Below are 13194 nucleotides of genomic sequence, written 5' to 3'. Positions count from 1 at the left end.
CAGGGCGAAGTTGACCAAGATGACACGGTGGGCTGGCTGTACCCTGGAAAGAAGCCCGGTTGTAGCATGTGCTACCTAGCCGAGCTAGCCAGGCAGAATTCTCGCTCATCCCCACTTCCATCCAGGATGCCAAATCCGATAGGCCTTGGGCCGGGCGATTATCTGATGTGATTGATAAGATGTTCCAAGCTCGCAGGTCCCAACATGCCGCTTTCCTTCGGCGACCGGCTTTCGCTGTTTCAAGTAGTCTCTGAGGCAGCTGGTGAGAGCCTCAGTATTTGCTCGCAGACCGGTTGAGCTCCCGCAAACAACACCATTGACTGCTGCCATGACTCACCACCATCACCATCGTCGAAACTCCAGTGCTCTCCCCGGCCGCATGGGGCTTGCTGGCCTGACATGGCTTTTCTGGCATACCTTCGTGGCCAGGGCTGCCACCGTGACGTACGACTTCAACATCACCTGGGTCACAGCGAACCCGGATGGCATGGCAGACCGACCAACAATCGGCATCAACGGGCATTGGCCTATTCCTACCATACATGTCAACGTGGGAGACCAGCTCGTCGTCAACGTGCTGAACTCTCTCGGCGACGTGTCCACCTCCCTTCACTTCCACGGCCTCTTCATGCGCAGTGCCGCTCACATGGACGGGCCAGTGTCCGTGACTCAGTGTCCCATTCCGCCAGGAGAGCGCTTCACCTACAATTTCACGGTGAGTTTGATCCCGAACTGATTCCGTGAGCAAGTGCCAACATCCTTCTCTAGGTCGACCAGCCCGGGACATACTGGTATCATTCCCACATCCACGGCCAATACCCCGACGGCCTAAGAGGGCCACTCATCGTCCATGACCCAGAGACGCCCTTCAAGGACATGTACGATGAGGAGGTCGTCATGACCGTGTCCGACTGGTATCACGAGCAGATGCACGGCCTGCTCAGCTGGTTCATGAGCAAGGCCAACCCGACGGGAGCTGAGCCCGTGCCCAACTCGGCCTTGCTCAACGACACGCAGAACCTGACGGTCCCTCTGCAGCCGGGCAAGACGTACCTCTTCCGCATGGTCAACATCGGCGCCTTTGCCGGGCAGTACGTCTGGTTCGAGGGCCACAACATGACCATTGTGGAAGTAGACGGCGTGTACACGCACCCGGCCGAGGCAAGCATGATCTATCTCTCTGCTGCTCAGCGCTGCAGCTTCCTTGTTACGGCGAGAAACGACACCTCGGCAAACTTCCCCATCGTTGCCAGCATGGACACCGTGAGTCTGCCGTGCGTCCCTTCCTGGCAGTAGCTGACAGTTCCAGGACCTGTTCGACAAACTGCCGGATGATCTCAACTGGAACGTGACGGGATGGCTTGTCTATGACTCGGCACAGCCACTCCCAGGCCCAGCCGTTCTCTACGATCCTTTCGATCCCTTCGACGACATGGGCCTCGTACCCTGGGACAACCAGACCCTCCTCGGCGAGCCAGACCAGACCATCTCGCTTGACGTGATCATGGACAATCTCGGCGACGGCGCGAACTAGTAACCTTCCCTTTCCTTGCCCACCAACCCCCTTTTACCATTCCCATCCCTCTACTAACACTGAGTAACCAGCGCCTTCTTCAACAACATAACTTACGTCGCACCCAAGGTACCCACGCTCTACACCGTCCTCACCGCTGGCTCGTACGCGACAGATCCAGCAGTGTACGGCACGTACACGCACCCCTTTGTCCTCGAAAAGGATCAGGTGGTCGACATCGTGCTCAACAACCTCGATCCGGGCAAGCATCCCTTCCACCTGCACGGCCACGCCTTCCAGGTCATCTGGCGGTCCCAGGACGAAGCGGGCACTTTTGCCGACTCGAATGTGACGGCGGCGGATTTTGCGAGTGTGCCGATGAAGAGGGATACCGTGGTGCTCAGGCCGAACGGGAATATGGTGCTGAGATTTAAGGCTGATAATCCCGGTAAGCATCGTTCCCTAGACTTCGCGGTGTTATGGGTGAGAAGTGACTGATGAGTGCATGTTGTGAGAAAGGAGTGTGGCTCTTCCACTGCCACATTGAATGGCATGTGCAGTCAGGCCTCATGGCGACGTTTGTCGAGGCGCCGATTGAGATGCAAAAGACTCTCACCATACCGCAGGATCATCTTGCTGTTTGTGAGAAGGCGGGTGTGCCGACGGCGGGGAATGCGGCGGGGAATAGCGTGGACTGGCTGGATTTGAAGGGGGAGCGGACGCCGCCTGCCAGGTTGCCCGAGGGGTAAGCGACCTTGCAATCATTTTGATTTGTTGCATTGCATGGTCTAGACTGACAGGGCGCTGCTGCAGATTCACGGTCAAGGGTATCGTGGCTCTGGTGTTTAGCTGTGTCAGTGGGATTCTGGGAGTGGCAGTTGTTGCCTGGTATGGGTTTGCTGGCGAGGTTGCCGGGAAGAGTGGGAAGGGTGTGGTAGTAGCAGCACAAGGAGCGGATCGAGTTCAGATTACTGAGGTAAAAGGGGAGAGCGGAAGGGGGGAAGGTGATGATGCGAGAGCTGACTGGGGGAATGTATCAACGCGGGTAGGGAGGGGAGATTAGAGGGGGAAGAGCTGTACAGTCACTTGGCTAAGGAATGAGGGGTTCGTGTTTGCTTACCGGTTTGGTATTGCTAACTTGGAAGATGATACATACTTCGCATCCGCTAATACTTAAGCACTTTACTGATGCTCGTCCGAGTTGTGTTCTATGGACCACCTCATATTCGCCTATTCATTTAACAAAATCGGATCATCACCTCTTCGAGCTCCCTCCCATGGGAGAGTTCTGAGGTATTATGGATGACTGTGTCCTATCACAGGCACATTACGGGGCCTATTACTCTCGTGACTTTTGCAAATCCTGTCGATGAGCGCATGATTTTCACGGTCAAGGAAACATCAAGTTTCACTCTCCCGCCCAGAGTCCCCGGAATCGATGGATTTTGAGCTGCCGCATGCCCAGTGTGACGCGTGGCTCATCTCATGTCCCTAGGTTCACTTCTTCCTGGTAGACATGATGTCTTACAGCGTAACGGTCTTGACATAGTGCCCGTTCATTTAGGACAACCGCCGTCAACTGGTTTCGTCATTCCAAACTCCTCGTTGCCATTATAAAAATGATGCCAATCTGATTCCATCCTCTATCATCTATGCTCTCGAGACCCGCATCTTCCCACCCCCTTCCTACATCATTCTTCCGGAAATATCCTTCTATAAACATATTTCTCCCATAAACCGGTTTTCCCCCAGACACGCACCTCCATTCTCTCGTTTCAATCGGCCTTCTCACAGCGAGCGCCGGCGACCTTGCGCATCAAGGCTCCAGCAAGCAACGCCAGCATTAGTTTGCGTCACAAGTTTCGCCGCCAGTTTCCATCAACCCAATCCATCACCAAAAACCTTGGCGTCTTCCTCAACCTCCTCTCTGCAAGAACCATATTCACGATTCGGTCAGTCGTTCGAGTAAGTTTTCCAGCACTGCGCAAACGGAGTAACTCATCTAACTTGTTTCCGTCATTGCAGCCGACACCATGAACCCTTCAAGCTCTGCACCAGAGCGCTGCGGGCGCTGCGGGCAGACTGCCTCTATTTCCGGCGGCCGCCGCGCTTCAACTTCATTGAAACGCAAGGCCGACCACGGCATTGAGAGCGGAGCTACTTCGGCCAAGCGCCTCCAGAGTGTCAAGAATGCGGGTGATGTCGACAAATTCATGACGACTCTCGTGCCAATGTCGACCCAGCCCGGCTCCGTCGCCGGTGATGGGACGACTGTCTCCTTCCTTTCACTGCCGGCCGAGCTCCGACTTCAGATATACGGGCTCCTTTTCAAGGCCGACAGGCCTGTTTTCCCCCAGGTGATGGATGGCCCCATACATCCAGCCCTTAAATCGGGCTTTCCAAAGGGTGTTGTCCTTGCCATGGTCTTGGCGAACAAGCAGATCTCGGGCGAAGTGACACACTTCATCTTCAGTAGCAACTCTTTTTACTTGAGGGCATCCCCTCACTTCCACGACTGGCTCGCCCGTATCGGCCTGCAAAACTCTCATCTCGTCCGGGAGATTACCGTCTTCTGTCCCCGCACAAAAACGGTCAAGGAAACCAACGAGCTTCTCGGCCCGACTTTCCTCACCCTTCGGCGCTGCACTCCAAATCTCCGCCAACTCGTTATACAGAGCGACAACTGGGAACATTGGAGGGGCACATTCGCCATCCGAAGCCTGATCTGGTTCACCAAGCGGTACTCGTGGAAGAGGACGTTCCCCAGCCTCCGTCATCTGACCGTCAAGACCGTTGAGTATTGGGATTCTGAGTACAGTACGTATCGTCGGACATTTTACGACACGTTCTTCCATCGGACGCAGCTCCCAGTCACGGGCATAAATAAAGTCCGCCCCTGGATCTGGATGTCAAACTCCTACCATGACGACTGGATCCTTGACCAGTGTACCCCCAACGGCGTAGTTTGGCTCCGCCTGCCCGAGATGGACGAAGGCAGCGCCTAGCATTGCCACGCGAAGAGAACGAAGGGAACGTCACAACCAGTTAGCAGACAGCAGCTTCCAATGAGGGGAGAAACCAATTCTGGGGACGGTCAGACAACCCAGGACACCAACTAAGTTTGCAGCGCGGCGCATGATGCTAGGTTTTCAATCCTCCAACTATTAGCCTAAACCTAGAGCTACATTTCTTCAACAGCTCGGACACAATGAGGTGGTAAAATATCTCTACTTGGCGATGAAGCAGCCGGCACATAAGGCAGAGGGACAGGATTGTACTGGAAACTGGAGCACTCGCTGGAGGCGTTGCTGAGAGCCATTGATCGCTATGATGGATACATGTACGGTCTATTTCTTTTTCCTCATTCGGATCATGGGGCTAACATTATAGGAATTTCAGACAGATGGGGCGGCTGAAGCCTGACTGGGTCGGAACTTGGAAGGTTCCGGACGCAAGAGTCCTACTCCCGGCGCACCTCATTAATTCTGGTTTTCTTCCACCACACAATTGTCTTCGTGATCCTTCTGAACGTGCGTCTGCGGGCCTCTCTTGTGGCAATAGATAGATAACTAACTTAGTGATCTTTGCCAAATTGTAATACCGCGAGGACACCTCTGGCATGAAACTTCAATTAATCAATTTTTGTCGATCTCGAAAGTTGATATCTTTGAACACCACCCTTGGAGGTACTCGTACAATACCTTGAAGAATGCGTCTACTGTGTATTCCGTACCTGGTAGGAGCAGACGACGGAAACCGATTATCGAGAGCCTGGGACCCGCACACCGACCCTTCGAACGACATTGCTATTTAATTGTCAAGGTGTTCTTCGATTGGCAGTTCGGCTTGATTGTGGAGCCCGGTCCCTAGCCTTCGATTTTGGCGGCAAGCACAGACCACCTACCTCTGGTTGGACATAAATACCGACTCTTCCCCCGCTCTGCCATTCCTTGCTTCTCCACACCACGTCGCGACGTCGCGCCTGCGAAGGATCAGTACCTCGCGCTCAGTGTCAGATCTACTGCCTCTACCCATGAGTCGTGGTCGCATTGAGACACCACTCTTGGAAGACCAGGACACTGAGAATTGGGATCTCGTCGGTTCTCGCTCGTTTTCGAGGAGAAGGAGTGAGATCGCCATTCGTCGAACCTGATACCTTGAAGGCGTGGTTGGCGACCGTTGAGTGTTTTCGTGTCTGCAAATAGTAAGTCGTTGACACTCGCAAGGTGAGCTGATAGGACCAGGCCAACGGCACGCAACTCTTCGCCGCCAAGTATGTCATCGCCAATCAACAACATCTGTCAATCACTCACCGCTCACGTTGTCCTAGAGTGGGACGAGACGAGTCCAAATGGCCAAGAACGGCACTATCTCACGGCCCCCGATCCCTCCGAAGCAAAGATCATCTTCAAGTCCGACATTTCTCCGACTTCATCAAATGGCGACGCGACAGGGTCCGCGGTCGGTGTTTTCATGCGGCTGCACATTCCGGTGAAGCTGAAGCAAGTCCCGGCACGCACACCAATCCACATCCATATCCGCCCATCTCACGTCCAATCATGCACCTTCGCCGTCGCTGTCGACCCTCCCGAAGCTGTTAGGGCGGTGTCGCAAGGTCAGCTGGCATGTCTGTCGATGAACCTCAGCGGTTCTGTTCAAGTCATCGTTCCCCAGAATATGTCATTATCACCGCGGCCTGCGAAGAACCGAGCTTCAGGCCTAGTGCTCGACGCCGTTCGGTCCCTCAGCCGAGCCACGCAACTCGTCATGTATATGCCAGCCAACCTTGCTCCGCGGACGCACCTCCATCGTCTGTCGGCATTACTCAGTTGTGGTGATGGTGTGCAAGAGCTGCCGCCGTATACCGAATTATTCAAGTTGTTTGGCGGATCAGGAGGGCGGATATGGGACGTCGAGCCTTCCTATCCAGCGTCTTCACCCGATGGCGGCGGAGAAGGAAATGAGGATATCCCACCACCATATCAGGAAGTATCCGCAAGGCCCTCCACCCTAAGAATACGTACGTTATTTCCCAGTTCCATCCACCAACGTCCTTGTTCCTCTCCCCTCCCTGTTCCTCTCCTCCTCCTTCCTCTTCCTCTTCCTCTTCCTCCTCTTCTCTAACGCTATCTTCAGAATCCGAAGGGCGGGATGGAAAGCGGCGGCATAGTAGCAGCGACCCTGTTGCTGCTGCGGTCACCGACGAGACTTCGAGGGCGAAAAGGCCGGATTTGCGCGCTTCTCCACCAACGTCACATCTTCCCGAGAAAGCCCAGAGACCAGAGCCTACCATCCTCCAGCGTCTGGCGCTTCTAGAGGCGGTCGTCCATGCGCAAGCCGTGCAGATCAGCAACCTGTCGAGTGAGAATCAAGCGCAGCGGAAGCGGATCGACGAATGTGAAGGGGAGCTTGCGGCCTTGCGTTTGGAGATCGCGCGCATGGATCGCCAACTGGACCGGCTGGATCTGGAGGTCTCGGAACAGCGAGAGGACATTGCACGCTTGGATGGCAATGTGCAGTATTGTCTTGAGCGAGAGGACGACATCGCGGAGGCTGTTATAGATGCTGTAACGGAGCGGATTTCTGAGAGAGGTCTTAGCGCGGCCAATATACACTTCATCTTGGGTGATGGTTGAAACCCAATCTATAGCGTTATCGAGGAAGCATCAAGTGGTTTTTGAGCTTCTGTTCTTAATCTACCTCTTCGTTTCTCTTCTTCCGTTAATTCCCTTTTAGCCTTCTGTTTCATTTTCCTTTCGTTACAGTGCGGGTCCAAAAGTCTGTATCCAAGCTGTACCACGCCCTAATCCCCTCCATTTGCCTCGGCACTTAACAAAGGATATCGCAGGAACCACAAATCTGACCAGGAATCTGATTGTATTTGCTACTGTAGAAGCCTTGGTTCTGAGCTTCAATACCTTGTATACCATTCTCGAGCCTTTTTGACAGCAGCTAGCCTTCTTGATATACTGTTAATCAGGCTGTTGAACTGAGTGGGTTCCTTGGCACCAAGATTCACGGACTGAGCACTGATGTTCAATGCGAGACTCTCAGTCAGCACAGATCCATCACAATGACACAGTTCCTGACACTGACATAACGTCATATCATGGCACACTGTCTCTATATAAGGGGGTAATTCCCCTGGGAGGATTAGAGAGGACAATTTTGTTCCAAAACAGAAAGGGACATTCTGAGGCACCCTAACCCACTATCTTGATCCTTCATTTGTGTGGTCACTCTGGAATCGTGACTCCGATTCAAGCTTCATTTCATACCTCAATCTGTTCAATACCATTTGGTTGATCTAAGCTTACTCGAGCATGTAACTGTTGGCTGCCCAACACAGGCTGTCAATATAGGCCTGCGGCACAGCACCCCATACCTCCTTCAAGTACGCTGAAATTCTCGATATCGAGTTGGTTTTGCTTAAGTGTCTGGAGGTCTAGGAAGGTTTTCGCAAATACCGCTTCATCCAGGCTCAGATATACTCAATTTGGTTTAAATCAGGACTATAAAGCAAGCTATTCGATCCAGGAGATAGCTCGAGAGCAGAGTCATTTCTCCGTCAACTTGTGGAAATGAATTCTCGCATTGTCTTGCTGGAAATGCCGTGTTTCATACCATAATGGTAATAATCGCCTTCACATAGTTCCGGAGGTTGACGAATCGAGTGTCGGACTTCTCAGAAGGGAAACGGAATACTGTGAGAGACAAGTGGCATCTGTTGGACAGCAACAGTTACAGGCTCGAATAGGCATAGACCAACCAGGTGACACTGCATCAATTGAGGCACAAGATGAAGCTTGAATTGACTGTCTAAACCATGCGTCATATGTGTGTGTTGCTTGAAAGGACCGAGGGCTTCGGGACCCTCGCCAGACCCTGCTTTTGGGTGGGTGACGAGTCTTCCACGATAAATTCCATCCATCCATCTATCTCGACCGACACTTAACGTTAGCGGAACACTCAAATCTGAGGCAAGTTTATTGTGTTTCAATTGCCGGTAAGTCCTCCTTCTAATTTGATACAATCCTCCAAGATCTGGGGTATCTAGTTGACCCATTTGTTGATGGATTCCTGCTTCACTGAGTCCCAACCCTCCTCCGCAAGCTCCTTTACAATAGAGTCGTCCAAACAAGGCAGTTTTCGTACGTACTGCTTAGGTCCCTGCCAGGCCTTCTCGATAGCGCAAAGTCGGGGCTCAATAGGCAGTTGAAGTAGCTCTCAAGACCATTTGTAGTTTTCCAAGTCCGTACGATATTGTTGCAGCCTTCTGTACCACCATGCCCAGAGTCGTTATCCTCCTCCAACCTAAAAGGAATGCCCAGCCCGGAACTAGGAGCCTACAACAGGTTCTTAAATCTGATCTCGATAGACCTTTATCGTTATTCTGCCATTAGAATTGCTGGGGACATTCAACCAAACGAGATCACTCTTGAACTTATACCCAACACCTACCTAACAATAGAGCCTCTTTATATCCTTTTGCGTCGGCTCGCTCCTTTCACCAAACAGTCAAGGCAGTACCGGTCCTACAACCGTCGGAGAACCGATATCTTGCCCTAAGGTCCCCAGCCAGAGTGACCCTCGTCAGAGAACCTACTAGAGTGCCAGTCTTTTAGCTCTGGGTACCTTCAGTAGTGGCTGACTTTTCACTCTTTCTTCCCAGCATCCCACTAAGCGACCTCGCCACTCACCGTATGGACGTGTGTTCTGTGAGGATGGTTAGCCGGCAGGATTATGCCTGGCATTCCTGGCTTCGGCTGGAGCCATTTCCAGTTCCTGGAAACAGATTCTCTGGGCAAAGACGGGGATTGCTTGCCAGCGCAGCCATTTCGCCTTGACGAGAGCCATAAATGTCTCTTAGGAGAATTCTATTCGCATACCCCAAGTTTCGTAGGGCAGTAAGATGGAAGCGCCGCGCGACGGTGCAATCATCAATCACATGCAAGCGAGGATAGCGAGTATGATATATAGCGAGGAAGACGAGGATTCAGGAAATGTGCAAGGAGACAATATGTGGCTTCCGTTTCGGGTCAAGCCCCGCCGGGCTGAATGATCTGTGTGTGCGCCAGAGCTGTAAGGAGCGATTTCTGGATTTAGCCAAGACAAGCAGTTTCCTCTACCAACCTGTTGGAAAGCCAACAGCCACGATTCCACGGTGATCACACAGATGATGGGAGCTTACAACAGTGGGTTTGAGATACTCGGAGCATCCCAGATGTTCTTGATTGAAGGTTGTTCTTCTCTCACGTCTCCAGCGAAGGGGGAATCGCCTTGACCTCGTTGCCCAGCGCCCTGGTTACCCCTCACGTTGCCTGACGCTCAGTTGGGCAGCCATGCATACAACAGCAGGGCACTTGCAGCTGAGCGTCCGAAGTTCCAGTGCCACGACTTTCCAACACAACCCCTTACTGCCCAAGCGAAACGGTTGTCCTGCAAGAATTCCAGCCAGTCATCCCTGCTCTTGCCAGAGCCGGAAACGGCTCCAGAAGGCCACAATCACACTGCACCACTGAATTGCCCCGGTCGTATTCACTACCTCTTCTGCCACCAGGTAAGTACATTTTTTTTCCTTAGCTTTCGATTAGCAGAATTGAGTCGGGCAATTGCAGTGCCCCAGTGCCTCGCTTTGTTGCCACCCGTCTCTCACATTTTCTCACTGTTCTTCTCGCTGTATTTCTTACCCGTCCTCGCCGTCCTCGCCTATATGCCATTGATGGTTGGACCCTCGGGCGGTAATTCCATTCTGCTGCCCTAAGAAACTCCCAGGAGCCATTTCTAGCTCTCACCAAGGCTAAATAGTTACACTGGTAGGCAATTCCCATCCTTTGCCCAGAGAAAATCTTTAAGGGAGGAGCCGTTTCTGGCTCTAGCAAAGGCAAATCCCATATAAAACCGTCTCTAGCTCGACTAAGCGCAAAAATGCCGAATATCATCCTTGTGATCTGTAATACCTGCTGTAACGGGCTGGGCCCGGTGCGAGCCTCGGCGACTCTCGGCCAATACCAAGACCCCTGATGAGGCTATTCCCACTCGCCCCACAGCACACCGAACCTTCTAGCAACGCGCTCAGACCAGCGCGCCGACGAGGATAAGTATGCTTGCGAGCTACCAGAGTCTGTCGTCTCTCCTTTTCTTCTCCAAGTTCAGTGTACTCGTAGAGTCGTCATCAGCTAGTTGCAATATACTACCTGAGACCGTTACACCTGCCCTTGGAGCATCATTTTGAACTATCGGTGGACCTATCGAGCACGTCGTCAGCCTCCAGTCTGGCGCACAGCAGAAGCCTTCAACGGCTCCAGACACAGACCCGGGTTGAGGACTGCATTTGGGTCGCTGGTACTTCGACGAAGATCGGAGTCGCAGTCAACTCCGAGGTCACCAGTTCGGCACCGGGTCTTCAAGGGCTGGAACAAGCCGGGGGTGATTTGTATGAGCCGGGAACAGCGGCTGCACGGGCGGACGCGCGCTTCATCGACGGATTAGATGTTCTGGATCCCGACTTCGAAGACAATCACCATGCCGCGCTGGCCGCCGCATAGGCTGCCGGCCACGAGGTTCGCCAGGATGCCGCTACACCGCAGTAGCTGACAGTTGCAGGCATCTGCAAAGAGCGCACCGCTAAGCCGTAATTGTGTAGTTCATATTCGGTACCTCCAAGAATATCACAAAGGCAGTGGAAACGAGCCGAAGTTATTTGCGTTGACTTCATTGAATAGGTTGATTAAGCTGTGGCAGCTGCTGTGTACCCGTTTGGCAACTGTCAGGAAATTCACTCTTGTACGTGTACTGCTGCAGGGCGGCGCGGGAGCTTTCCTGGATCAGGATACCGTGGTGCTATATAGCCGTGGCGATGTGCAATCTAGCAGTCCCTATATCTATTGGGTCGGTTACATCCACTCCTATGTTCTGAGACGAATTCGCCACATTTAGGCCTGGCTACTGCGGAGCCAAACTTGTATTGGCGATCGAGCGCATTATTGTGCTTTCGTCGTCTATCCCGACGCCTGCCATCACCGACAATGGCGGACTCTGCTAGAGAGCGTCGCGTTTACCTCCTCTGCCGCCCAATTTTCAGCGGCGACAACGTACATGTGCGAAAAGCCAAAAAGGTGAAAGAGCTGATAGATAAGAACAGGCCGTCGCTGCTGCCAATCTTGTAGGACGTCGGCGAGGGGCGGGTGGTAGATATCCTCCGGCTATTGCTGAACAAGCGTACCTTCGAGTTTGAGCTTCGCGCCAAGGTCGAGTTCCCTGTCTCTTCCGTAGTTCGATCGTCCATAATGCCAGCGCCAGGCGTCTGAGATTGATGCGTCCCGTTCTAATGTACAATTCCTCGATGAGATCGCCTCCCAGTTTGATACTGTGGACAGTAGTCTTGAGGATGTTGCGAATTCCACAGAGGAAGCTAGAGATCATGACGAGGTTCAGATACCAGAGCCGCCGGCCAAATCTGGTGCGTCTTCCCAGGTCCCTGGTGTCGGAACGAAGCCGCCTTGATGGCTGCATTCAACGGACCTCGGTGGTTGATTGGTGCCAGCACTGAAACCCTTCTTCCTTACATACTTAGTACTCTCCCATGCCCATCAACAGCATGGTCAATCAATCACTTTTACCACCTTGAAAATTCAATCCACTGCTTTGACTGGGAATAGCTTCTTCCAGCGCATATCTGAGCGGTCGTCACCCTGCAGGTTCCAACACCTGGAAATATCGTGACCTATTACTAAAACCTATGACCTATAGAAGTAGCAGCTGACTAGCAGCGAACAGTTCCCTCTCTTTATCCTTTATACCTTCTATACCAGGCTCAGCATCTGATTTTGAACACGGCTTAGCGGGTGCTCGAGGAGAGCTGCTTCGAGTTCGCCAAGGCTTCGATGCCGTTACTCCTTGAGAGAAGAAATGGGACTATCCGGCCGTGGTGGAGTTGATGCGGCGGACAAAGATATTCCGTAAGAACATAAAGATGAACAATATTCAGACGACGGAACTCGATGCCGGCGGATTTCTGGACCTACTTACAACGGTGTCCAGCCTGCGGTATACCGCCGTCCACCGTCTCGCTACTACGACAAGGGATGTCGGGCGACTTTTCGAACCCGCCGTGAAGCTCGCACTCGTGCTCGGGGACAGCGTGCGTGCTGTGCAACTGGAAATTTGTGTAGATCCACCAGTTCTCTTGCGTCCCATTCGTTTTCTCTTCCTACAGCCCACAACAGCGCCGTCTGCCCGTTTTCGTCCTTGCAGTCCAGATCGATGATAGCTTTCTAAAGCAGGGCTTCCACAACCTCCACTAACCTGGACAGTAGGGCAGACGGTAGCGCTTGGTGCCGCTCAATAAGGCCGGAGTACCAATCGTCGATCGCTTTCGATATATGCATCTTTGACATACCGTTTGGCTAACGAGTATTGATACAAATAGAAGCTACCAGTAGAGGCACTGGCGGATGTGGTGTTCTTTCAAGGTCAAATTTAAAAGTGTTGCGACAGAATCAGCTATAAAAGTCGCAGTTGAACACACGTCACCCTATGGGTCTCACATCTCGATGGCTAACCAATAATCTCGCGAAGAACAACCTGTGACAAATCAAGGCGAGGCTGAAGGGTTGCAGTTCTGCAGGTCGCCCGTTTTTGGATGAAATGTATTGAGGAACTTGTTCCGGAAGGTTCCT

General features: G+C 52.7%; 4 protein-coding genes across 4 annotated transcripts; all 4 read left to right on the top strand.

The window, feature by feature from the left end:
- Nucleotides 1-328: 328 nt before the first annotated feature.
- On the top strand, nucleotides 329-2262 carry N657DRAFT_681840 (multicopper oxidase; the record flags this gene model as incomplete). Its single annotated transcript, XM_062796432.1, has 5 exons — nucleotides 329-715; nucleotides 769-1263; nucleotides 1310-1533; nucleotides 1606-1961; nucleotides 2033-2262. The coding sequence occupies 5 exons, from the start codon at nucleotides 329-331 to the stop codon at nucleotides 2260-2262; spliced, it is 1692 nt and encodes a 563-aa protein (XP_062646667.1).
- A 1284-nt stretch (nucleotides 2263-3546) lies between these two features.
- Nucleotides 3547-4518, top strand: N657DRAFT_634860 (uncharacterized protein; the record flags this gene model as incomplete). The annotated part of the gene is made up of 1 exon (XM_062791309.1): nucleotides 3547-4518. The coding sequence occupies one exon, from the start codon at nucleotides 3547-3549 to the stop codon at nucleotides 4516-4518; it is 972 nt and encodes a 323-aa protein (XP_062646666.1).
- A 1128-nt stretch (nucleotides 4519-5646) lies between these two features.
- On the top strand, nucleotides 5647-7274 carry N657DRAFT_646659 (uncharacterized protein). The gene is made up of 3 exons (XM_062793160.1): nucleotides 5647-5786; nucleotides 5844-6533; nucleotides 6650-7274. Exons 2-3 carry the CDS (start codon nucleotides 5987-5989, stop codon nucleotides 7147-7149), a joined length of 1047 nt encoding a protein of 348 aa, XP_062646665.1. The 5' UTR covers nucleotides 5647-5786; nucleotides 5844-5986; the 3' UTR covers nucleotides 7150-7274.
- Nucleotides 7275-10441: 3167 nt separating this feature from the next.
- N657DRAFT_634858 (uncharacterized protein) lies at nucleotides 10442-11061 on the top strand (the record flags this gene model as incomplete). The annotated part of the gene is made up of 2 exons (XM_062791308.1): nucleotides 10442-10495; nucleotides 10738-11061. 2 exons carry the CDS (start codon nucleotides 10442-10444, stop codon nucleotides 11059-11061), a joined length of 378 nt encoding a protein of 125 aa, XP_062646664.1.
- Nucleotides 11062-13194: the final 2133 nt, after the last annotated feature.

This window comes from Parathielavia appendiculata (assembly GCF_033297405.1).
Source record: "Parathielavia appendiculata strain CBS 731.68 unplaced genomic scaffold N657scaffold_8, whole genome shotgun sequence".
Taxonomy (NCBI): domain Eukaryota; kingdom Fungi; phylum Ascomycota; class Sordariomycetes; order Sordariales; family Chaetomiaceae; genus Parathielavia; species Parathielavia appendiculata.
The sequence above is the reverse complement of the archived record's forward strand: the minus strand, read 5'-3'. Positions and strand labels throughout refer to the sequence as shown.

Excerpts from the sequence above, each read along its gene's own strand:
- N657DRAFT_646659 (XM_062793160.1), top strand. The coding sequence starts at position 5,987 with ATGCGGCTGCACATTCCGGTGAAGCTGAAGCAAGTCCCGGCACGCACA. Across the intron at positions 6,534-6,649 it reads GCCCTCCACCCTAAGAATAC|AATCCGAAGGGCGGGATGGA; the intron begins GTACGTTATTTC and ends CGCTATCTTCAG.